Genomic DNA, 27222 nt, shown 5'->3' with positions numbered 1-27222 from the left:
TTGCCTTGGTGTTCAGAGTTACATTTAGAGTGGAAGCAACTGTCCACCCACCCACAGTCAGCAAGAGTTAGAGCAGAAAGTCGAATCTAGATGAATACTCTTCTGTGTGTGTAATTACCTGGTTTGAAATGACCACTTGGCAACTGATAGATGCTTGTAAAATTAGTCTTCAATGGATAAATCAGCAAAGTCACCTATCATATTTTAAGCGTTGACGTAGTCATATTTCAAAAGCCTCAGTTACAGTCTTTCTTCCCCCCCCCCCCCCCCCCCTTTTTTTTTTTTTTTTTTTTACACAAAATACTGTCTAAGATTTCCTTGGTGTATCATTGTGTTTTCTGTGTATGAGGGTGATTATAGGATGTTCTGTACTTGCACAGTTAGCATTAAGTAATTATAATGATAGTCAGTTCAGTATGGCTGAAGTATGTATATCACATGCTTCAGATCCAGTTAGACTTAAGTGGAAGAGACATGAGATTCAGAGGAAGTTGGCTCTAAATACCATAATTTCCCAACCTGCCCCGACATTATCTGTGTTTCTTATCTGGGTTCCTTCTCATTGCAGCTCTTTCCAGCTAAGTCAGTCAGTGAGAGTATTCACTTCTCTGCTTCATGTTGTGCTCCATGTAATTGAATAAGTGTGATTGAAGCACATGATCCCACTACTTTCTTCATTTATGTCTGTGTGCACATGCGTGTACGAATGTAATTTGCCTGGGTTAAGTGTGTATGAATGCCTTTTGTGTGCATGTAATCATGTCACTGTGTGTGGATGAATGCCCCCTTCATGCTTGTGTTCTCAGCTCTGTGTGTTTGCTTATTTGTGTGTGTGTTCCTCCATGGCATCATCGCAAACATAGCTGCTTGAGCTGTACAACATTTACACACAGTCTCTCTGTCATTGCTTTATTGGCAGAAGTAAGTTGGGACAATAGTATTGGTAAACAATGCCTTTGGAAACATACATCTAGGGCTGCAAGTAACATTTATTATTATTATTTTCATTATATTTATTTTCCATTATAGGTTAATGTGCAGAATTTGTTTTCATTACATTAATTAAGACAATAAAATGTCAGAAAATAGTAAGAAAAAACATATATGTATTTTTTTGTTTTTTTTTGCAAGCTGGAACCAGTGTAGTCTTCACTTAATTATTGTTGATTACTTGCTAAAATGTGCAATTTCTTTATTTTTCTCAGCACTCAGTGAACCTCTGTGAAGGCCATTATCAAACAACATACACTAGAGACAAAGATTGAAATTTAATGCATTCTTCCCTGGCCCAAGTTTGGTGAAAATCAATTCAGTAGTTCTTGTGTAATTCTGCTGTCAAATAAACAAACTAACAACCAGACACCAGTGAAAACCCAACCTCTCTGGAAGAGGTAATTTAATGTAAAGAAACAGTGAGTCTTTTACTTACCTATTCTTACTTGTTTATATTCAGGTATCAGCTAGCTTTGCATGAAGACGTGCTTGTTTGTGGTGTAGCCGGACTCACCGCAAAACTAATGAACCTGCAGGATGTAACATGTATAGACAATGGCTGGATACAGACTTAGACAGTGCTTGTCTTTGGGAATGAGTCTGCAGGAGTAAAAGTAAAAAGAACAAAATACATACACATTTAAACTAGTAATTTACTCTAATTTAATCACAGAAAAATTTAATTCTGTTCAATTACAAATCACAAAACGATGTTAATTAAAGAATGCCTACAGATATTGCTCCAACAAGGACATTAGGAGAGTAGATACAAGATGCCTTTGTTTTGTCAAACATCTGGACTTTGTCAGTTTAAGTGCAGCTTCTATAACACTGTACCAGCAGGGGTTAACATAGCAACAGAATGTTCACCTGAAACCAGCTGCTGGTGTTCTAATACTGCAGAGGCCTGAGCATTCAGCCATTATATCACCTCAAAGTTCTGCATTAAAAGCATGTTGAAAATGGAACCGTCCACAACCGTGATTAAAGGAAGCTCACTGACCCCATTTGGCTGCCCGCTTGGCCTGTCAGAGACTGTGACAGGAAACTGGCAAATCCCTGAGTGATCTGGACAAGACTTAATCACATCCCAAGCCCTGAAAACAATTTTAGGAATTGTGCAACTGCACATTTGAGGTTAGGTTTACAAATTGTCCTTACTCCTGGGCTAGTATCATTAACTCAGAGATGACAGAGTGCTTAGAGTAACTTGTGCCCAGACTTGCAACCTAACAGTGTGACTTACAAAAACAGGAAGTTGTTTGGCCAGTATCTTGCAAGTCATTGGTGTGTCTGAGTACTGGATGGGTGTGTTGTGGTTTAGCTTTGTCTTGTACAATGACAACACTGCACACAGAACCTTAACTGTAACCTGTTAAATTTTCATTTATTAAATGGAAAAAAACATGAACCAGGCCCTAAATAGATGTATCTAGTCAGTGTAAAGAGCTGTCTATGACTTTTTTATGAGGTTGTAACTAAAATTGAGAAAGTATCTCAAAAACGTTTTTACAGATTACCTCATCTGTTGTAAACGCTTAAACTGTTCACTGAAATACCAGAAAAAGAGCTTTAATACCACTCCGTTTGTTGTGCATGCAGGCTGCCTACAGAGCTGGGCGGGCAGGAGAGGGAAGGGGAGAGCTTTAACCCTGGTCTCCCCAGCCGACCCTGAGTAAACCAGCCAGCCATGGATGACAGCTCCTCACTGGGAAAAGTCAGCAGCTCTACCGAGTCCGTGGCCACTGTCACCAGCGAGGAGTTTGTTCTGGTACAACCCAGTGCTGCCGGGTCCCCGCAGGGCTCCGAGGGCAAACCAAGACTCAAGGTCAGAAGCACACATGGACACACTTTTACACCTGGCTTTAATGATTTAATATGTAATATTAATTTCCCCATAGCACAAAAGTATCCAAAATTAAGCCAGTTGAATACTGCAGTTCAGATTTAAGTTAGAGAAGGTCAAATACAGCTGCTAAAACACCTTTTTTCCCCATTAATTTCTTCCTGGATTTAGTAATCTACCCTTCTTATTAACTCAGCCAAATGTGTCTGTGGCTGCTGCTGGAGTAGTGGTGGATGATTAGAATCCCAAGTAGATGTATTTATACCTGCATTTCATGTGGTTTTGCTGTGTGATTACGACAAGAAAGCACACTGACAGCAAGTGGAAACAAGGTGATCAACAAGCTTTTGCCTAAGGATTGAGTCAGTCCAGGAAGCTCTGGTCTGTCATCTGTCTTTGTTTCCTTTTCCTCACTGTGTTTTATCTCTCCTTTTTTCACTTTGCCCCATTTCCTCTGTTTTTCCTCTTTTCCTCACTTCCTTAGATGTCTTGGAATGGAAGTGAGCAGCTAGAAAAAGCTATGGAGGAGGTGTTGGATGATGATGATGAGGTGAAGGTGGAGAAGAGCAATGTGGAAAAGATGGAGAAGCACAGAGATCCAAAGACCCATGTCCTGGAAGCCCGACCTCCAGGTATACTCTCTGGACTTTTCAGGTCCATTTACAGTCTTTGTGTCCACGTTTCAGTCAGCAAAATCTTTTTCATTAAGATATTACTGTTAAAAAGCAGCTAGTTTTGTTGTGCTGTCTGGGACTGGATGTGGTGTCTTTTGTTTTTGTGTTGCATCAGGTTTCAGTTCATAGGGGTTTCAGAAAAGAATATCAACAGTTGAGCAAAAACTCGGATATAAGCAGTCATTTATTCTAGTGGTGTGAACAAGGCTTATTTTTGGCTCATCTCTTGTTTTACTGGAATTTTATATCAGAGTAGAAATACCCATGTGAAACGCATTCTTGGATGAAAAATGCTTGAAACTGAAATGAGTGCTTTGAAAAAAATGCAGCTGTGTGCACGACATTGACATACCAAAATCTATTTTTGCTCTATCAGATTAGCAAGGCTGGTTTCTGAAATGGCTGACACTGGCTTAACTGCTCTGTATATCAGCAAGGTGAGGGTGACTCAGACAGCTTAACAAACATCAGTGCAAAAACAACACTCAAACTGTGGTCGATGTACTGTACTGTTTACCTCAGTGGCATGTGCAAGGCATTAGTGCTACAAGGGTTACAACATACGGGCTCCAGTCCCTGTGGGCCATCTCACTGTGGAAACTGCAGTTATATTTAATTGTCTGAGAGTTATGGAGTCACCTGATCAATTAAATGTTAATTATGTTGAAGAATGTCAGACTCTAATTTGATTCTGCCCTGGCAAACTTTGGACTTTCGTTATGATCCTTATGTTGTGGTTTCATGTCCCCTGTTTAGTTGTGATTCTGGTTTTCAAATGAGTCTAAAATATCTTTCCCAACCCAACTACTGTACACAAAAAACAAATGTGTGATTTAAATCCATTGTTTCATTTGAGAGACCAGAGGATTCAACTCTTCCGACACTGCACAACTTGACGGGTACTTGTCAGGCCCACGATCAGGGGAGATGAACCCCTGTGAAGCACCTCTCTCTGCATGTATTTTTGGATGATGTAGTCATGTGTTGAGCCCTTCTGGTGAAGCTCCTCACTTTCAGGTGACATGAAACAAATAGTGACATCATGTGCCACAGAGGAAGGAAGCACATGCTCCTCTCTGTCTCCTCAATCAAATTCACAGCGTTGCTAACAATGAAATTTGTAGCACAGCAAACTGCAAAAACTCCTGGTATGTCCAAAATGTTTCCTAGTACAATATCATTATTTTTAAACATACTATATGTGGTGTAGAACTGGTTTGGGTGTTCTGGCAGCTGCTGAATGCAGAGGAAGTAAGCAGGTAAAAGATGGAAAGTTGTTTTTGGATGCTTGAGAGTTATCATTAATTTCAAATATGCCTTAGGTGCCTTGGTTGTAACCAACTCTTTCTGTACAGGCAAACTTTGTCTAACACCATAAACATGTATTATAAAGTCATGTGTTTATTTATTGATGTGTAATTACCTTATTTTTCACATCCTCCTCGTTTCCAGAGATTCGAGCTGCACAATGAACAACAGATTGAGTTAAGGGGAAATGGTTAGTGTAGGGTAGATTAAGAGCCAGTCAGCAGTGGAAGCCCAGCTGCTACTCTCATTGTTCTAGTTCCTGTTTGCAAAGTGTGAAAGTTTTAGGTCAAAGGCCATTTCAGGACAGCCTTCTCCAAAACTTCCCTTGTTGTGTATTCGTAGGTATGTCTTATCTGTTTTTGTCTCTCTTCTTAAATGAACCAGGCTGTTGTAGAGCTGTTAGACTGCAGGATGTGAAAGTCCAGAAAATTGCAGGTCCTCATTATACTTTGATTTTATTCTCGAGTCATGGGATATGCTGTTGTTTAATGCTAATAAGACAATTGTTATTTTTTCTTGGTTCAAATTTTATTAAATTGAGAGAGATGGACATCGATTTGTCCTAGAATATGGACCCAAAACCCCAAGAACACGTTTCATATATATATCACAACCTTTCTGTTTGTCCACAGAAGCATGTCCAGCACCACCCAGCCCCACTGTCCTGGAGGAGGACAGTGTCCAGTTTAACAAGCTGTCCTACCTGGGCTGTACCTGGGTCAAAGCCCCTCGCAACGAGGCAGAGGCACAAAGGGCCATGGCCACCCTGCGAGCTGAGAGTGCCATCCCTATCCCCATCACCCTGCATGTCCCTTGCGGACCAGATGGCTCTGTCAGGTCAGTAATGCATGAAGAGAGGGGGCTGAGTGTATTGAGACCAGGGTCGATTAAAGTGGCCTAAGATGAAGGAAAAGTAGATCAGTTTGTTAAATAGGATACATTTCCATATTTAAAATGATCATGCAGTAAAGCAGCTAAAACGTAGGGCATTGGTAACACCTTATTTGTGTTGTGAAACTGATGGACAAAGATCATGTAATAAGTAAGGTCGTCACAGAAACTGTACTTATAACTGTGTTGGAGGCACTGTGTTTGCTTTGGCAAAGCAAAGCACATCACAGGTTTCAGTACAAACAACTTAGGAGATCAAGAAGTGGAGTTACAGGTGAAGTAAGAGGACAAGATTTCACCTCAGAGAAGAAAAGAAAAGGGAACATGAAATGTTTACATACACCACAGAGGAAATGACACATTGTTTTTTTTTTGACCATGTTGAAAATACAATGACATGAATCCCTTACTTCCTGATTGAATGGAACTTTGGGTGAATATAAAATGTAATGCCATTCATTGAGATAGACTGTTATTGTACAGACCTTGTGTGGAGCCCAAAGTAATATACAGCATCTGATGCCAGATCTATATGTTAAAATGCAACATTTTAAAAGGTTCAAAATGTGAGATATTTGCTCTGGCATGTCAAGTCACATGTCTGTAGAGATGGTAATTTTGGTAATAAATGTTAAAACTGATTATTGACAAAAAAATAAAACGGGTTTGCTTGACAGGTTAGTTAATAAATTAAAGTTTAGCATCTTTAATCTACTGCTATACTGATGGAAAGTCTGGACTGAAACATCATTTCACATGTAAATTAAAATGACTCTCTCCAGGATTGTGGACCAGGCTTCAGGTACAGAGATTGCCTCCTTCCCCATTTACAAGGTGTTGTTCTGTGCGCGTGGACGGGAGGGCTCAGTGGAAAGCGACTGTTTCTCCTTCACCGAGAGTTACAGAAGTTCTGAGGACTTCCAGATCCACGTCTTCTCCTGCCACATTAAAGAAGCTGTGAGTTACATCCATGTAATCCATATTACAAACTGCGTCTTAACATGGTTTTTAGTCCACTGTGGTGTGCTTAATCCCATATGATTTAGATGAGCAGCCCGGCACTCTAATACCCACAATACCCATATTGTCCATCTTTAAGAACACATATTACTGCTTTGTAATGTACGAGTATGAGTATGTGTGTGAGTATGTGGACTACATACTGATGCAAAAATGGTATATGTTTACTACAGTCCTCTATGTAATGACACTGAAAAACCAGCTGAGGGCACTGTTGTCTTCTGTTGTGTTATCTCAATAACCTCCAATCTATCCTGCTCTTTAATCTATTGCTATCCTTGTAATTTTCATGCTCGGTTTCAATTGTGCTTGCTCTTAAATGAGATTCTATTCCATTTAGATTTTATTCTTTTTTTGTTTTATTTTTCTTCTTCTTCTGTCCTCCTAGTCTCCCGTAGTTCCCCCACTTTCTGTCTTAATTAATGTTAATTCTCTTGTCCTTTTCCATCCAGGTCAGTCGAATCCTCTACAGCTTCTCCACAGCCTTTCGTCGTTCTTCCCGTCCGGCAGACATCAGGGACACGGCGCTGTCCAGTCCGCCTGACAGCGACCTCTACACCTTCACTGTCTTGCTGGAGATCAAAGAGGACGATGGCAAGGGCAACTACAGGTACTCGGTTCACACAAACACGCATACAGATACACAGAGTTTTAAATGAATGATCCAGGTGTCTCCACTTACTCTCACTTTTATACAATAGGCTCAAATTACATGAGAGTATGCATTTAGCAGCGATGCTTCTAGATTATACTATGGTGGTGTAGCACCAGTGTTTTTTTTTTTTGGCAGAATTTTGTGATAGATATGAATTACACAAACACACGCAGGTTTTTTTCTTATCAGTTCAGGACTGTGGATATCATAGATATATTGATAGTTGGAAACGTGTGTGGTTCTGTTAATGTGCCACTGCAATACTATTTCATCTGTTACTGTTCATCTGCAAAGAGCATACACAGTAAGACATTTTTTTCCATTTTCAGAAGACATCATTTATCAAGTATTTTAGAAATGGAATTTCATTTTCTTACTGTTACTTGTTCTCCTCTGAATTCAAACGAAAGCACAGCAGATGTTGGTAATATATAACACCCTCAGGAGAGGGTTTGATGGAAGGCATGTCATATTTTATCTGTAACTGGGTTAGTCATACTAAGGTAATAATCTTTTTCCAAGATGATCCAGCAGAGAAACCGGTACTAAGACAGGGAGAACAAGAAAATTAAAAAAAAGTAAATTCAAGACACATTTACAGTTACATCAAAAAACGTCACAGAACAACAATACACAAAGTCAACAATACACAATATAGGATTACATCAAAATCCCTAAAGTTTTATGTAGTAACCCTCCTTCTTCCTCTCCACAGTCCAGTGCCTAAGGACAGAGATAAGTTCTACTTCAAGCTGCGACAAGGCGTACAGAAGAAGGTCGTGGTTTCAGTTCAGCAAATGTGCAACAAGGAGCTGGGCATCGAAAGGTGAGAATCACTGTAAAAAGAGATGATGCATGATGAAGCCCTGGTAACCTTTCACTGGAGAGGTTTGGGGGGAGAATTCGTTTTATCTATCGGTAAAGGTTTGCCGCATTTAATCTTGCACTAGGATTTCCAAATATGAGGATTTGCTGGTCATCGATTGTCTAGATCTCTGTCTTTCTTGCCACTAAAACTTAGCTGTTTTCTGGATATGATTGGCTTAACTTTCTATTTGATTATTACTTTTTCTTGGAGGAGGAAATAGGTTTGCATTTTCAGCTTGGTGCTGTACCACCAGAGTTCAAGGAAGCCATCTGTCTCAGTAGGACAGATGAACTGAGCTAAAGGAGGTAATGATGTAGAGCTCAACAACACTGCTCTAAACATGCTGCATATGAACACAGCATACAAAACCTAGAGCCTTGGAATGAATTTCACTGTGGTGGATTACACAGTGACTTTCCGGATGAAAGCTTTCACAAGGATAGTTCACAAACTCAGTGGTCAAAATACTGCAACAATACAAACAAGCATCAAGAAAAATAAAAATCACCAAACAAAGAAGTATATATTTAATCCTTAAATCACTTTAGACTTGCAGTCTCCCTTATTTTATATGTTTAAATGCTCTTGCAGTGCGGTACCACTGAAAAACTAGGTCAGCGTTATCATCCCCCTTTCCTTCCTCACTCTTTACCTCTGATTGCTTTCAGATGGAGACGAACACCTGCCCTCTCCTTTATTTTTAATGTCAGTGGAGACTCCTATTGTGGTCAGAGCTGATCCTTTCTTAGATGTTCAGCCTGTTTGACAACACTTTATTTTACTCATATATATTCATTTTTGTAGTATCCTCACTCTTAATGGTCAGTTCCTTTCAAAGGCTGTATGGTTTGTGTCATGTGATCTGTAGATTCAGTATGTATCACTGAGCATCTAAATGGCCCCTTGGCTGGAAAGAATGCCTTTCCCTTGTAAATATTTCTGGCCATGCTTACTAATCCCGTCAAAGTGTCACAAGACATCTGACCCGTACTGTAAAATCAGTTTGAGCCATCCTGGCTTAGTGTTGGGTTAACTGTGAACGCAGTGTTATATAAATGTATTTCTGACATTGAGAGATTCCCACATTGACCACTTGATGGCACCTCCAACCTAAAGCTGAGGGGACTTTACAATATCAAATGAATCGTGTTGGATTGGTATGATGAACCGGAAACAACATAAACCATCCTGCTTCAGTGTAGACAGGATGGGGGGCCTTTATGGATTTACTGCTTTAACATCCAAGAATGTGATAACAAGACCCCAGATAAGTTTTAGAGTAACACTAGGACGCCTGTTTTTATTTTCCTTTTTTCTTTTGACTTATAACTATGATGCCATTTTCTGTGTGAGGTACATCCTTGAAAGGGTCATAGCACAGTTTTTCTTGGCCTTCTTCCCCAGGCTGGTGAATCACAGCCAGCAGTGTCAGGGAGATCAGGGTGTTTTATCACCCTGAAGGGGCGTATAGATGCCAAGCTAGACTCTTCTGAGCTGCACAGGTTATAAAGGTAATTTTAAATTTGGCCAAGGTGATCAACTTATGACTTTAACACACTGACCAATGCTTAATCCTGTCTCTCAATGTTTTCCCAGTGTCAGCTTAATGCCTGAAATGCTTGAAAGATTAGAATGCTTTGATTTTATGATATTTATGAGTGTAGTCCTGTGAGTTTTTCCCTAATTTAAGTTTCCTCGCCCTACCAAACAATTCGACTCACTCACTGGTGAATGCAGACTGTACCTCTGCGGTGGAATTAGAGGGTATTGATTTGTGATTGTACATCCTGTGTCCTCCCTCTAGGTGTTTTGGGATGCTGCTGAGTCCAGGACAGAAAGTCTGCAACAGTGACATGCATCTATTAGACATGGTGAGCAGAAACCGACTTAACTTGTTTTAATGGTGAGATACAGTTTACAGTTCATAATGATACTTGAGAGTAGTGCATTTGCCTTTTATTTGTAGAACACTGGTGAATTGGCACCACACTACTTTGTATTTATTGAAGTCATGTTCAGGTGACGTGCAGTTTACAATATGTAAAATAATATTGTTACAAGAACATAAGCATTTGGATAAATACGTACACAGGAGTCGATGGGGAAGAGCTCTGATGGGAAGGCCTACGTTATCACAGGAACATGGAACCCCAATATGGCAGCCTTCCAGCCCCTGAATGAAGACACACCTAAAGGTGAGGACGGGTTATAGTCACTATGCAAAGCTAGCAAGCTTTTGACTGTGCAAGTCTTACACTTTTAAATGAAATTATAACCATGCATAAGGACGTTTTTCAGATTGATGCTAAAATTTTAAATATTCTTATTTACAGAACAGTATTTCTTTGGCTGTCAGTAAAATGTTTTTTAGAGTAACTGTGCAGTCAGTTTTGATGCATTTATGATATGATGATAGTGATGGTATACATTATATCCAGCATAGTTGTTGTTCACATGTATATGAAGGAGGAATTATTTCCATACATTATTGTCACAAAGACCTGCACAGAGCTCAAGGTCACGTCTGGGGATTATGCAGAGCTTGGATGTGATAATTACCTTCTTACGTTCTATAACATGGCTTACAGTATTGTGCCTGGTCTTGTGACCCAGTGCTTGTCAAAGCTTGGCAAGTTTTCACACATGGAAGTGTAAACACATGTCAGGCAGCAGAACCAACAAGGGTGCGGACACACCTTTGTGAGGGATTAAACACAGCATTGTGAATAATTATTGTTATGTAATGCACTTTGCAGTCCCGTCTTGTGTTTTTAGAACTATGCTTTATACTATTTGCTTTTTTTATTGACTCTGTTTTGTGTGATTAGGCTCCTCTTATCATCACATAAGCCATAATGGGACACAGGACTTTTTCTACATCATCATTTTTTTTGTGAGATGTATACACGCTGCATGAAGAGCTGGATCAAAAAAACGTTCTAGATGTGAAATGTGAACTGCAGCATTATTCTATCGTATACCCAAATTATATATTATATAGTTAGCTGATGATGCTCAGATGTAGTTAGCTAGATGTAGTTATTAAGTTAGAGAAAGAGACAGGGCTTATTGATTTGGCCATAACTGTTAACTGTTCAGAATATTAACATGGAACCTGAATTCAACAAGAACATAAAACGGGGCAGAGAGCTTTTCTCGCCAAATCCATTATAGCTGACAAATTAGGCAATTTGGCAGCTTGCTGACTCGAATGCTCAGAGTTTTTCTTGAAGGTGGGTGGCAGGTCTGTCAAAGCAGTCTACCTCATGAGACACAGAGACACACACACACACACACACACACAGGCACACACACACACACACACACACACACACACACACACACACACTCACTCACAGGCACAGGCACAGCATTCACCTGTAAATCTGCCCACAAATTACCTTACTGTCAGAGACAAGTCAGAGATCCTGCAAAGTGGCTGATAGCCACTTTGCAGCTACTTTGTAGTTAAATTATTTATAAAATAGAAATGCCATTTAAAAGCATGAACAAAATTATGTAGTTTAAGTTATGTAAGTTTAAGTTAATTGTTTTTCGTGCACTTTAATGTGATGTAGACCTGGTGGTGATTTTTTGAAGTGGAGGTTTTGAAGCCAGTTTAGTTCCCTGTGGAAGCGCTGATCAGGGTCAAAATTGTTAAGTCGTTTTATTGAGTAATTTCTTGCTGAGCAAGTATCCGATTAATGCATCACCAGCTGTTTAGTCATTCTAGCTCTGGTGAACATCTGATAAAACTGACTTCAGAAATGCAGCTCTAAGAACTCTTTGTCTAAAATGGTCTCCTCTGTATCCTCTGTAAGTGATTTGTCTTTTACTATGCAGAAAATGCTGATTAATTCAAAATAATTCTTTTAATGTGACTTGTAGCCTATGATGCTACACCTGGGGTGCCTGAACGACCAAAACAAATGTCTTTAGGATTACAAAAATCCTAAGTTTTGTGCTTACAGAATAGCAGTTCATTGCTACCTGAAGCTGCAAACAAGTCTTTCTTCCAAAAAACATTTCTCACTACGAACAGTTTGTGCTTGACATTATTATTACTGTTTATATTAAGATCCTTCTGCTTATTTTATGTCCTTCCACAAATTGACTAAAATAATAAAACTTCCTCAGTGTGAAATAACTTTCCAGCCCCTCTGCTCTTTTCCCATTTGTTTACTCCTCCTTTATAATTAAACTGTCTTCAGAACATTAGCATTAACTGATTTGTTATAGACTCCAGTTGTAAATTTGGAGACATTAATGTTATGTCCTTATCCACTAGAGGGTGTGACATCCCCACAGGATACATGATGTGTGTTTTCTGCCTCCCAGAGGAAGCCAAGCAGATGTATAGCTAAATCTCTTCAGCCTCCTTTTACGTGTATCAAGTTATAATGTTAAAGTTAGACTCTTTTACGAGCTCTGACTTTTTTTTTTTCTTTTTTTTTAAACTGAAGAAATACATCGCCATCAGAAATAATTGGTTTTCAGCCTTGGTGCAGACTTTCAAATGTGTACTGTCTTTTGTGTCTTTTGGCTGGTGGACGGCCCATTGCCTGGTTATACTTTGAATGCTCTGAAAGCTATAATGCACGCAAAGCTGCATATCATTTGTACATAACACTGTAATTGAGGCTTTTTCACAGTATAGGCAGTAGGTGCATGGCTTCATTGACTGAAATGAGTGTTCCCTTTCATATAAATTGATGATTCATATTAAGTAAAAAGAAAAGAAACAAAAGAGTCTCAAAAGAGCTCCATGGTAACCTTGCTTTTTTCTTGTTTTGCTTTTTCTCCCTGCTGTGGTCCAGATAAGCAAGTCTACATAACAGTGGCAGTAGACCTGGTAGTGACCGAAGTGGTGGAGCCAGTTCGCTTCTTGCTGGAAACTCTGGTCAGGGTCTATCCATCAAATGAACGCTTCTGGTACTTCAGCCGTAAGACCTTCAGCGAGACCTTCTACCTCAAACTTAGACAGGTATTTCAACTGCAACTATTAAACCTATTAAACTTACACTACTTGCACAGTGTTTTATACTTTGCATATACCTATATTTTTGGTTAAATGCATAAACCACAGTCCGACTGACTAAATTATGAAGTTTTGTGAGTTTGCATGTAATTTTGTTTACTGTAACTTGACTTAACTGATTTATTTATGCCCAAAGTAAAAAATTACGCCTTTGATATTTCTGTCAGCGTAGGTAATGGAGCTAATCCATTGCATTGTGATTTCAAGCGTTCCCACCCACTGACAATAGGACTTACAATGTTTTACATAAATGTACAAATCTAATGAAATAAATAAATGAACTGAAACAGTCTAGCAGAGTACCTCTTGACCAGCAAGATGTCAGCCATATTGCTATCACTGGTTTGATTTTACAAGGTTATTGAAGTCAGGGTCATTAATACAGCCCATTATCACGTATGTCTCAAAGGGCTTTACTGCCCACAACAGCATTAGCTCCCAACCCAGCCCAAGCTCCTGAAAAAGACAAGGGAAAAATGGAGCGAGTGGATGGGCAGCTTGGAGGATGTGTAGAGTGGAGGAGGAGGTCATAGCGGGCAGCTAGGTAGGCGTGCTGGTGTGTCAGTGACCAGTCAAATGGTGTACCCAAGAGAACTGAAACCCCTGGTTTTTGTAAGAGCTAAAGATATGTGCTGAGAGATGCAAATATCTCGTCAGCTTACTTCCATTTCTCTCTTTCTATCTGTGCATCTCCCACTCTTTCCTCCACTTTTAGTCTTACGGCCTCTAATTGTCACGCTGGTGCACTGATGTTCAGCATGTTATACCCTGCCCTTACTACAATTTCTTTGTCATGTCTCTTTGTGGTGTAAAATATAGGATGTAAGGGTGTGGATTGTTCAAAACCTGTCCTTTGCACAGGTAAACAGTTCACTGGTTAACATCAAGTCTGCTAAACTCAGTCTCAGTTATCACATTTGTGAGCTGATGTCTGGGATAGTAATAATAGTAACCACAATCCACTGATGTGATGGATGTTGGCAACAAATAAGCTGTATCTTCCATTAATGTGCACTGGCAAACATCACACATCTTGAAAATGTTGACCTTTTGAGTTTCCTCTAAAGCTCAAGAGTTGAGAGAGAGTGAACAATGCACATTCACTTACCTCCCACCAACACAAGGACACCCATCCTGAGCAGTTGGTGCAGGTGCTTAAAAAAATACAGTTAAGCCATAAGCTGCTTCTCCCCTGTTAAAAAGCATATCTTCTTTAGAAGGCCGTGGGGAGCTGGCAAAGCAGTGAAGTGTGGGGAAGCTTTGAATTGTAGGGAGCTAATAAGAGGCTCTGTCGCATTATTGGTGTGTGGGTAATTAACAGCGGCCGTCTGACTCGTTCGCCTGATTGCCTCTGTAGTTATCTCCTCAGTAAATGGAAGAGTGTTGGACTGGTGTTGTGGTTAAGAGCTAATTAAAATCATATTGTGTGGAGGTTTTTGTGAAAGATGGCAATCAGAGGTGATGCACACACATATAAAATATGTAGTCCTGTTGTCTTATTTTGCCAATAACGGTTATTAGCCTGCTGAAGTACCAAGGAGTCATTATCTTTAGGGTTAGAGATGAGCAAAAGCTTGAGCCACCAGTAGCTGATAGGACCAACGGCACAGAGTGATACCAGCGGTTTTGTGAGAGAAATGCCACCTTTTTTTTTTTACAAAGGTTGAAAATTGTCAAGATCCATTCATTTTTAAGGTTTCTGATTGATTGTTTGCACAGTTTAGTCCTATTTTGTGTGTTATCCATGTCATAGAATAACATTTAGCAGAGAGAGCAAACATTGTTAGGTAATTCTTTTTTCCCTCTTCATTCTTGTCCTTTTTATAAATCCACAGTAGATGATACCATGTTTGTACTGTGGGCTGTCTATGGCCCAAATTCCTGTCACAGTTTTATCAGTGTTAATAATTGTTGTTAACAATTCCCATTACGGTAGAGGCCATAGCAAAGCAAATGTGTTACCTAAGCCTCCTCGAATTTTCTCTAAAAATAGGCTAGGCTTGATATTCTCTCCCAATTTGTGCTCTCATCACTGACTTGAGTTAGTCATTAGACGCCATGTGAGTGTGCAGATCAATGCATTGATCCATTCCACCAGGTGGAGGAGAGAGGCAACAGCACTACAGTAATTGAATAGACCAGAAATAAACATCAGTAGCTTATGGCTCCCAAGGTCAAGTCTGCTGGTGTCTTTGTCCATTTCTTTAGTCTGTTATGATGGATTTAAGGAGTAGATAAAACCTGGATTACACCATTTTTTACCCTCTAGACTTAAATATGAACTTGTTGAAGTATCATTTTCAAGTTCATGTGGCTAATATGTCAGCTTGTACTTTTTTAATGGTACCTGGGGGGCAACAGTAGAGGAATGTGGGCATCCCGCTTACTGTAGACCTGGATCTCTCTACCTGTTGAATACAAGTCCTGTATTCACTCGGGATTTATCCTTACTTGGGTTTACCAACCCCTGAGTGAGTGTAAATATGAGCACATAGCGAAAATGCTCCCATACTGAATCAATGATAGTCAGCTGAATTGTTTTATATTAAGCTTCTATGGTCGTTGTGTGCAATTTTTCTGTCTATTTACGTTTTCTTACTCTTACCATACCAGTCACCATTTTGCCCCTGCACAGTGACTGCCCATGGTTTTATATGACTTTTCTGGTTCATCCTGGTCAGATTACACGATTGATCCCTGTTCAGCACCAAGAATCTTGATTTTTATTGATTAGCACTTAATTTTTTTTTCAAATAATTGAGCCTGTGTCTCAGTGATGATTATATATTTTCAACAAATTATTCCCCCTTGGGGATCAAAAACAAGGTCTGATTATGTGTGTCTGTGTTTTTGTCTGTGTCTGTCTGCCTGTGTATGTGTATACAGCAGGCACCAGAGAGGGTGGGTCAGAGTGATGCTGTGTATGAGGTAGTGAGTCTTCAGAGGGGGGCAGAGAGAAGCAATGAAGGAAAAGGACGACTGGCCTCGCCCACTGAGGAAGAGGAGGCTGATGAAGGTATGGCCGTCTCTTGCTCCTGCTCCCTCCGTAGTTGCTTGGTTTCTTTCCCCTTTACTGTTAATGATATACAATGTGTAATAAAGATACCGCAGTATGCAATCACTAATATGTAATGCTTCTAACATCTCTAAATCTTTTAAAAGCCAGGCAGGCTTTTCTCTGTCTCTGTATGTCAGTGGGAAAGTTCCAGGTTCTTCATCGGAATAAGTCCCCCCCCTGCCCCCCCTGTGTGTAGCCCTGCCCAATCTTGTTAGGGCTTGATGGCTTATTGCACTGCAGCTTCAAACTACCATCGAACACCAACCGCATCACCCCCCCCCCCCCCCCCCCTTATGAAATGAACAGCTTTCTACAGTTAAACAGACCCCAGATTCTTTTTTTTTTTTCATTTCTACCTTCCTTTTAATTAATGACAATAGTAAATATAAAACAGTTACATTTTTCTTGTTTCAGACAGAGCTTTGGAAACATGAACCATTGCAAAGAGACCATTTCGGGCAGTGACCATCATTCAGAACAGAGTGACTTACCAGCTGAGTTGCTTGTGATGTCAATGCCTTGAAAGTGTCTTGATAAAGACTCTGAATCGCTTAAATTTAAACATGACCAGTTAAAGTGACAAAGCCAGAAGGGAGCTGATATTTTCTTGTCAATAATGGCAGCTATGCCAGAGGGATGGAAGCAAAACAGTGGTAACATTTTCAACACCAACACTGGCTTTTAGACTCCAGTAGTTCCCAAACATGACCCAGTTTCAGCCCACTAGCCCACAACAGGACTGGCATTTCCACCTGACCACTGGGTTGGTTGTGCAGGTGTCGCAGATTAGACCTGGGCACAATACAGACTGCATGCTTCATGATAATACAGATTTGGATAAAAGTGCATATTTCTATGTTCATTTAAAGCTGTTGTGTGTGTGCGTATGTGTGCGCGCGTGTGTGTGCACATCACTGTGTCACTTCAGAGGATTTTTTTCCCATCCAACTTTCACAGTGTGTGGAATATTGCTTCACAGCAGCTAAGTGAATTCAAATGGAGATCATCTTACCGACTGAAATGTTTTATTGAACAAAAAATGCATGAAATTACCTAAATTACTGTATGATTTATTTTATATATTCAAATACAAAGAAGTAGACTTGGTGGATAATGCACAGGTTAATTAGTCCCACCTATGTGGGAAACTGGCAACATTTTAATAGGATACAAAAGCCTGCAAGTTTTCTGGTATGACAAAGCACTGCAGTGGAATATTGACCTCAGCCCACATGAATGTGAAAATACAAAATGTAAACCTTGAAAAAAGCAAAAAACTAAAAAAAACTTTTATGTAAAAATGTTTTTCTAAATTGTGACAGCAGCGTCACATTGGAGGCTCCTCTTTATTATACTGAGTTGCTTTCTGTCTTCTTGGGCACTTTCAACAGTCATCTGCTTTTTTCATCTTGAAGCACAAAAACGTATTAAGAGAGTGGGAGGCAAAAATTGTCCCTCCTTTGTCTAGCTGCTGACTCGCCCAAAGTCACAAGCTAGCGGCCAAGGCCGGAGCTGACGACTTTCAACTGGCACCGTGGGAGCCATTCAGAGGGCTTTTTCTATAACGCCTCTCAACCCCCCCCCCCCCCCAAGAGCTGAAAATTGGAGGCGCTCAGGGCCGTGGAGCTGGAGGTCAGCGTCATTGTGTACAGAAATGAATACACTCCCAGTGTAGATGCCACCGCTGCAAGCACACACACACACACACACATTCAATTCATGTGGATTTTTTTCTTTCTTTCATCCACTGTGGATGTGGAAAATAGGCCTGAGGCTGAAATGCTTTTCCTCTCACAGCATGCTATTACCCTTTCTTGTACACACGTGCACACACATGCACAAATACGGTGTCCCTGTTTTATATATATATATATATATATTCACACACAGTATACACAGTATATAAGAAGAGATTCAGTACAGTGCTGTCATATATGGGGTGAAGGTTGAAAAAGTGCAGACCATGTAAGGACATTAAATAAAGAAAAAACTAATTAAAGACAAAGATATAAATAAACGTTTGTTAAAATAGGTGTTTTTATGACGCTATTAGGAAATGTTTGCTTGCTTTAATGTAGACAAAACCAGTCCACTAGTGACTTCAGCATCAGAGAGATCCGATTTGAAATTAATCCTACTGTGAATGCACAGCTACTCTCCAGATTAAAAGGTAACAGTAATGGCCCTCGTCTTCACAGTTTCTTTCATCACCTGGTAAGTTGGCAGTGGCATTGGACTCACGCTTTCTCGCCACGTGGCCTTAGCCATTCTGAGAACAGAGGCAGCTGCTTTGTGCTGGGTCTGAACCATTTGAAAGGGCTCATAAAGCATTTATAAAGACCTGAAAAGCTCCTGCTGAGGCTGTGAGGATGTGCAGCATATTTAGGAAGTATTCAGACCCCTTCATTTTTTTTTTTTTTACGTGTTATCTTGCAGCATTATGCTAAAATTGTTTAAATTCATTTCCTTCATCAGTCTACACTCAGCACCCCATGATGACAAAGCGAAAACAGAATTTTAAAGAGAGCAAAGGGTCTGAATATTATGTCTGTGTGATATTTTTTTCCTTTTTTTAAATTGCAGAAATTTCTAAAATTCTGTAGAGAAACTGTATGGTTCTGAATAATTTCTGAATGCATTGTATAGGAGGAGCAGTACATTGAACATAATGGCTGCATGTTCTAGAAGAAAATGTCTCAACGAATTGTTTAATGTCAAGGTCTTAGTAAAATCTTTAGTGGGAGCGAATGATGTGGAAGTGAATGATTTAATGATTTAATACGTTTGAAATTGCTTCAAACCTTTTTTCAATTGTGGAAACACCTACAGTATTTTTATGTCTATGCCAACCAGATGTCATGACAGAATTTCGTAATGCAAGTTTTGGTTTTCTTTAATGAAAAAGCCCTAACCCATTCAGACCATTCAGTAAATAAGGTTACTTTTCATGAAGACATAGCAGTGCCTATTCATTTTGTATTCTAGACCAACGTTAATATTGAACATTTCAGTGAATATGCTCCAGGTCATCCAGGTCTTGGAATTTCCAAGAAAATGCTCTGTCAACATTTCCATTTAAAATGTAGGGAGAAGATGGATTATGAGATAACCCTGGATAAACACAGTGTGTATGAGTCACTCTGAACTCTCCAGTTTTATTTCTGTGTCTCTTTTTTCAATATGTGACACATTTCAACATCTGTTGCTGTGTGTTACATACATACACACAAACTACTCATTATCGGTATATGTGCTGGACATCCTGTGTGAATCTGTGTGTGTGTGTGTGTGTGTTTGTTCCAGTGGGCAGTCTCTGTGTGGGGATCAGTTCATCTCTCCAGCAGCAGAGCAGGCCAGACAGTCAATTAGTGCTTCTGCATCTATACACAAGTGGTTCACTGTGCTGATTGCCTCTTGTCTGCCCCACAAAGTGCCAGACAGAAGAACAGTAATAATGCAAGGTGTAGGCACTGCACAAACACTCCTGCCTCCATTTGACTGGGTGGAATCAATATTAACAAGGTTTAAAAATTTCAATCTGGAAACTATAGGTGACCCTCATCAAAACTACTGAAACATCTTTAAGACCAAATAATGTGTCCTGTTGTCTTTGAATGTGTACTTACTGCTGAGTAACACTGAAAACATGATCAGGATCGATCCATTTATGCTCTAAATTTCTGTTGTTATTTGTGTGTGTTTCCTTCAGATAGCGACAGTGAAATCTCTAGTGGGACAGGAGATGTTTCCAAAGACTGTCCTGAGAAAATCCTGGAGTCCTGGGGAGGAATCCTCAGCAGATGGTAAGGCTTTAAAAAACAAAAAAAGACAGATTGACTGAGAAATGTGGACATTGCACATGACAAAGAGATTACGATTAAATGAGATGGGGTACGGACATTTTGAATCTGGAGAGAGATATAAAAACAGAGGTACAGCAAGACAGATGGAAGATGTGAGGCAAGTTAGAAGTATGTATACAGCTGGATGACACGACAAATTGATGCTGGAAAGTAAATGGAGTCCACTGTGCCTCATACAGACTGTGATTTACTGTACAGAACTGGGTCCTCTCCATTATTGCAGGTGGATTGTCTTATCGTCCCAATTTGGATGTAAAACAGTTCAGTTCAGATAAGGCCATTAATTTATCTGCTCTGACACGTGCCATCATTATTGTAATTTTACAACAACCAGGACTGATGCGTACAGCTTTAGGTATAGACATGGGCATAATTAACTGGATGAAAACAGCCTGTTTTCTTGCTGTTGCATCAGCACAATGAAGTGAAGTAGTTCATTGGGAAATTGCTTTCATATGGCCTCAATAAATGCATTATGATGAGATTTCAAGCATCATTAAAAAGGGCTGACAGTGTGTTTTCAAAAGCAGGCTATTTCCTCATGTGGGAGAATGCTAACACCACGGCAGCACATACTCTAGACTGTAGTATTATGTTTTTTACAGTACTCAGTACCATACTCAATAATGTGCTTAATGAGATCAGTGGTGCTATAATTAATAGTGTAGTTAATAATACCATCAATTACGTGTCTGACTATTGTACTCAGTGCTGTAGTTCATATTGTAATTTTAGTACATTTTAGTGAGGCATTGAACCTTCTGATCTAATCGTACTACAATTAACAACTACATTGTCAGTGCAACATGAATACCTCAGGGTGAGAGGCGAACTATCCGCTTAATTGGTCTTTCTACTGTCACTGCTCTAATGTCACACTTGCACCCAAAAAAAATCATCAAATCTGTCCGGCTGCTGTTCAAATTAATTTTTAAGGTGACTGAATTGAATTGGATTAGATGAGATGATAAAATAACTGAATTCTTCTACTTCTGTGTGTGTGCATCAGGCATGGAAACCTGTCCACTCGTCCTAAGGGTTTGCCCTCATTGGTTCGCAGTGGCATTCCTGAGCCACTAAGAGCTGAAGTCTGGCAGCTGCTGGCCGGTTGCCACGACAACCATGACCTGCTTGAGCATTACCGCATCCTCATCACCAAGGTAAATCACACACAAATCAGGGAGGGACTGCCTGCTAATAACAAGTTGCATTTATACATTTCTCATGGTTTTTCGTGGAAGTATGTGAGCTAATACAGGACGTGTCTCATAGGTTCTACATGTTCTATGTGATCATTTCTTTAGTCTAGAAGGTGGTCTAGATGTTTTTGCTGATGGACATATGAACCTTTAGAATATACACTGTTGCAAGTATCTATATCTTGTCTGTGGATGTTTTTTTACACCATACAGTGAACTCTACCGCACAGTAGTTAACTATCCTTTGGTTCTCCGAGGTATAGTGCAAATCGTTGTGCTTTGGAGGAAACCAGATGAGTGGTGTGAATGATTATGATATCATATCAGTGATTATGATATGTCATTATGATGAAAATAAGTTGGGAATTATTTTTCCTAATTGTTTCTAATCTAGAATTTCTATGGGTATCAACATCACTGATACTGCTGTTGTCATTACAGCTGTTCGTGTGAACTGTGTGTCATGTTGGAGAACACTCTCATTTAGCTGTGACATTTAAATGCATGGACTTCTGTCTGTGGACTATTACAGCCCGTGTTGATCCTTTGGCCTGTCAGAGAGCTTGCAAGAAATCAAAGTGAATTTTTGGACCTTTTAATATTTTGCAGTTGGGTGTTCTTAAGCCTGTGTTCACGTATAATTTGGTGCAGTTTGCCTTTGTGCATCAAACGGCTGGTGCACCAACACTTCCTGAGAAGAAAAAAAAGGATTTGGATCTGCTGCTGACTGAGGTCACTTTCACACCAGTAGTTCATTTAACTTGGTCTAGACGAGGTTCATGTTTACTTAGACTTTTTACAAATGAACCAAGAGCAGCAAGCATTAAGTCACATGGACTGACAGGTACCTCACTGACCAAGCCGTTTTGTGCAAACACACCAGAGTTTGTTCGACAGTAAACCTGTCTTTCAAAATGGGTTACCTAGGTTACCAGCAAGCAGTAGTAAGGAGGTCATAGTCACAGTTAAAGGTGAAAGTTTCCATGCACAGAGAGCAGAGATGAGAAGAATTTTAAGATTTGTCCATATTTGTTGGTTTCTTGTTATCGTCTTACCACCTTATTCAACCACAGCTGGCAATGATTTGGCAGGTCTCTATAGTAAAACTAAAATATCCAAATGTGAGCAGTTGTGTAACCACCCATGCTTGGGTTCCTAGTAGGAGATTTGTAAACCAGTAGGTAGAGTGACATAGCCCCACTGGACCACGCTGCAGCAGCAGCAGCAGTGGGAGGTGATATAAACACTCAAAGCAGACAGAGATCCTTGCTTTTATGGATAATACAATAGTCCTTCTCTGCTGCACAGAGATGGGTGAAACTACCTGTCTCGATCAATAAGCAGAGAGAGCGGGGGATAGATGGAAAGAAGAAAAATGGAGAGATGGAAGAATGTGGCCTCATAAATATGAGGTTGTAGTTACTGAGGGGAGAACTGGAGGAAAGGAATTTGTGTAAACGTCAAGAAAACTGGCAGATTTCTCTCTTTCCCATGTCACATATTTCAGTTGTCTTTCACCTGATGTGTAAATTCCTCCTTTTGTCTTTCCCAGTATTTCTGTATCTGTCACCATCTTTATCTGTTGAATTTGGGACATTTTTTCATTTGTACTTCATGTCCCATTTCTCTAACCATCTTCCACTGTCCTTGTTGTTTTTCCTCTCACAGTACCTCACTTGTTTCTTATCTGCCATCTTTTCTTCATTCTGCTTTTCTTTCATATGAGCCATGTTTTTTCTATGCTTCTCTCTGTCTCTCTCTCTCTCTGTCTTTCATTACATAAGACCATGCTCAGCTCATTTATTCTCATTCCACTGGCTCGGCCACGCCCACATCCCCTGTCTTACTGGAGTAGTGATGGTATTGATAGGCGGGTGGCCGGGCTATTAATAGCTGCACCAAATGAATGGAGCTGAGGGAAGGTGGAAGAGGGAGGGGACGAGGGAAGCGAGGCAAATGACAGCAGTGGCGAGGGCGATGTGGAGCTTATTAATGTCTGTTGTCTGGGCTTAGTGACAGAGTTAATGCAGATTGAATTCTAAGTAACTGGACTGTCGCCCTTATGGAAGGGGTTCTAGTGTCGTAAATCAGCACTGTGTATCACCCTGGGTTCTGGACAGGCGTCGTGTTAGTGACCCACAGCTGATAGGTATTAAACCATGTGTGGTTTCTGGTCCTAAACCTACAGCACACCACTAATACAGATTTATATTTTTTATTGTACATGGTGATTGAACTGATTATAATTGTGATATTGAGTTGTAGATTCATAAAAACAAAATGCAATATCAAACGGTCATTAGTTTGACTTAATGTTACATGGCTTTTCTAAAAAACGCATGCAAGTTATACAGTTTATATGCCCCAAAAAAGGTGAGAAAAGTGTGATTCATTTGTTTTTCACCTATATGTGCATGAAACTGGCAACTTTTTGTTATAGCTGCTGTCACAAAAATCATTATAAAGGTCTTAAAAAGTCACAGGTTTATCTTAATGAAACTATCAGACGCCTTAAATAAAATGCCCTTTAGCCTTATTTCACCGCTAGGAATGAATCCCATGCACTCCTTCTTTAATATAATTTACCGTAGCTGGCCGATGTTAGTGACACAGAGAAATTGCTTAGATAGAAAAGAGGGATTAAATAGAGTTTTGTGTTAAACTTTTCGTAGTAAGTTTTGTATTCTGTGTCATGTTCAAACTATAAGTACTATACATGTCTTTTCTGTATTTTCAGTTCAAGTCCCGTTTGTATGTCATTTTTAATTTGATTCAAATCACATCTCGTTCCTGTTGCCCCATGTGCTGATTTTAACGTCACATGTCGCATCGTGTAGAGCTGATATCGACAAACCAGTCGGACAGGTAGCAAGAAAATACTAACACTTGGACAGATGAAGACATTTCATGTCCATTAGAAAAAAAAAACATTGTGAAAAGAAGCTAAAGCACCAGAACTTTTCATTAACTTTGTTGATGTCTTCAGTTGTGGGTTTAGTGTATTTATGCCTGTGCTACTAATATGTCAACCAATTTTGTAATGACAGCAAATTATTATATAGTTTAAACTCACAAATGTGATCTGCTCTTTTGTAAATTACAATGTGGACAAGTTTGTTTGTGTTTAATCCACCGACCACTTATATTCTGGTCAGTGGACTTATGGCCTTTTTTTCTGAGGCCATAAGTTATGTTGCAAGCCTCCAAAAGGATCTTTTCCACTGTGAGAACCGCTGGTTTGGTTTAACTTACTGAGCATTTAGCAGCATGTGGCCCTTGGCCAGCTAGCTTGATAAGATAAGTGATATTGCAAGTGTCATGGTCAGTGTTGTACCGTTCTCATTTACAGTCATCATACATAGTCACAAAAACATACTTTGTCACACAAACCATGGCCTTAGGGCATCTGAGACATTCACAAATAACTCCTTTCTCAGCTGGTGCAGCTCTTTGTTTGGGGTCGGGGTTGGGGGGTTGCTAGTGACATTTGAACAACCTTTTCGTCTCCCTAGAGCTGAACAAGCCCAAGGTGTGCTGCCACACTTGGACCTGCAGCTTAAAAAAGCACAGCCAGCTATTTCCAGGCCCGCTTCTCCAAAGACCAATCTCACTCACAGCACAGCCAGTGTGTTAGGTCAGGATCTCTCCACAGGTACGACGGCTGTAATCAGAAGCTGGAACAGCAGTTTCACCACAGCACGCCTTAAAAGCGCTGTATACTGTATGAAACTGAAGGTCTCCCAAGGTGATTGTTTTGTAAACGCAATAGATTTTTTTTCTCTTTTCTTTTCAGTCCTTTTGTATAGCATCCTGCTGTTTTTGCTCTGGCTAAACAAATCTTTACCAGGCACCTAATTGAAACATACAAGTACTGCGTACCGTACATCTGTAACCAGCCAAGTGGACAGAAACGCAGTAGGACTAAATATTGTTTTCAAGAATTGCTAAATTGAATCGAAAAGTATGTTTCCACGTTAATCCTTGTTATTAATGAGGATCCAGTTCCAAATTCAGAACTGTTTTGCGATACCCACCCTACTACATATAATATTGTACCAACACTTTCATTCGGGTGTTTGGCTGTGCAATGGCCGCAGCTCCGTCGCTTTGTCCTGTTGGCACCCTCTAAATGCTAGGTACCCCATGTTCTAAAAGGTAAACCCTTTTCAGCTGTAAGCATTTAATGCATCGGTCATTTTCCACTTCTTTCCTGAACTTTGATGGAATTTCCACCAAGCATGTAATGAAATCTAAGAGCAAACTAGATGAAGACTGTGAGGTGCTTCACATTTTGATGTTGAGTCATATTTAGGCCAGGTGCCGTCTCAGCGATGACATTTAACATCAGTGTACAATCAAAGGTAGCATCAGCCTTGCAGCGAGGCTGGAATAATACTACACCCACACTCGATAACCCACATAGAGATACATGGATTACAATGTACATAAGATGGGCTGCCATGGTAACTGCAAGGGTCTATGGACTTCAGTTTGCATGAAGTTGTCTCCATGACAATTCTTTGTCTCCTTTCGCCTTTGTCTCTTAACATTTTCCCTTAGTTCATTAAGGACATGATATTTGGATAATTGGAATGTGAGTAGGTTGCTAGCTACTTATGAATCCATCCCAAATTTCACCCCACTACGTGTACAACGTTCTGGCAACCGTTGCAGTCACTACTGCACAGCACATGCACACAAGCAGATAGCTGTGAGCAGCTATTTAGTGAGTTGGAGAGGTGTTTGGGCTAAAGTGTAAGAGTGCAGTGCATACAGGTACTTGCAGTAACATTAAATGGACAGCTGACTTCTCTGTCATTGTCTCAGTTGACTGCAGCAAATAAATCAGTGTGTTGTTCTTAATACTATGACACCAAAGTAGTATTGTTTCATATACATTGCAGTGAGTAGTCTGTTCTGCTAAGGTATAAAATATGAGTCATTTGATATGATGCTATCCACTGTAGGTGCTCATGTGCTGCAAATGTATCATGCATATCACTACTGAAGAAGAAACCTTTAATCTCCAGCTTTGATAATTTTGATGATGATTTTTGCAAATATAGTATACATATATATGCATTAGATACACATGCACATGCATAAACATAACTCCTCTGGCTTAGCTGTGTGCCCAAGCACTAGTTTAAGATCTCCCATCATTCATGGATGAAAAAAATACCCTTGAGGGTCTAAAGTCTTGTCAATCACAGCCTCTCAAACAAAGACACACACACATACTCCCCACTATTCCATCCTGTTTCATAGTATCTGTCGGGACCAGCTGAACTGCATGGCTACAACACAGCCAAGCAACACCGCTTCCATTCTCCCCTCCTTACAATATAGGTCTATTCACAGCACCCCTCCCTTCCTGGTGCTGTGTGTGTGTGTCCATAATGCAGCCCTCCAGCTCCCATTCATATATCCACAGCAGGAACCCTGTAGGCACCATAAAAGGACAGACTGCCTTTCTTCCATAGCATCATGAAAATCAATATCTGGAAATGAAAAACCAACCAAACCAAAAATGTGATCTGTTATTTCTGTAGTATGATCATTAGGATAAATCAAAACAAATTAACATTTTATGATTTTAAAATGAATTTTGAGTATTTATGGCACTCCCTAGCAATTATGCGTAGTGTATGTGGTTGAAACAGTGCAGTCAATAATGTTTATTTTTTAAAGCCTTTTACAAGCTTTTCATTTAACATAGAATTGTTTCTGTAGGCGGAAATAACATGCAGTGCCAAAGCTGTAGTAAAAATTTTCTAAATAAAAATGTTTGTTATACCTGTAATTGTGT

The 27222-nt window shown here is 39.9% G+C and overlaps 1 protein-coding gene across 2 annotated transcripts in view; it reads left to right on the top strand.

Annotated features, from left to right (window-relative positions):
• The window catches only part of rabgap1l (RAB GTPase activating protein 1-like), a 124907-nt gene that overhangs the window by 3241 nt on the left and 94444 nt on the right, over window positions 1–27222 (top strand). For both annotated transcript variants that reach the window (XR_005894205.1, XM_041040682.1), the window contains exons 2-13: window positions 2596–2821; window positions 3324–3471; window positions 5454–5658; window positions 6495–6669; window positions 7185–7342; window positions 8103–8213; window positions 10060–10126; window positions 10348–10450; window positions 13073–13239; window positions 16180–16309; window positions 20061–20154; window positions 21224–21374. Coding sequence is in view for 1 of the 2 variants with exons in the window: in XM_041040682.1 (XP_040896616.1) it covers window positions 2684–2821; window positions 3324–3471; window positions 5454–5658; window positions 6495–6669; window positions 7185–7342; window positions 8103–8213; window positions 10060–10126; window positions 10348–10450; window positions 13073–13239; window positions 16180–16309; window positions 20061–20154; window positions 21224–21374 (1647 nt within the window). In the remaining variant the exon portion in view is untranslated. The remainder of the gene's footprint in view (window positions 1–2595; window positions 2822–3323; window positions 3472–5453; window positions 5659–6494; window positions 6670–7184; window positions 7343–8102; window positions 8214–10059; window positions 10127–10347; window positions 10451–13072; window positions 13240–16179; window positions 16310–20060; window positions 20155–21223; window positions 21375–27222) is intronic.

The sequence above is a fragment of the Toxotes jaculatrix genome, chromosome 6 (assembly GCF_017976425.1).
Source record: "Toxotes jaculatrix isolate fToxJac2 chromosome 6, fToxJac2.pri, whole genome shotgun sequence".
Classification (NCBI taxonomy): Eukaryota; Metazoa; Chordata; class Actinopteri; family Toxotidae; genus Toxotes; species Toxotes jaculatrix.
The sequence above is the reverse complement of the archived record's forward strand: the minus strand, read 5'-3'. Positions and strand labels throughout refer to the sequence as shown.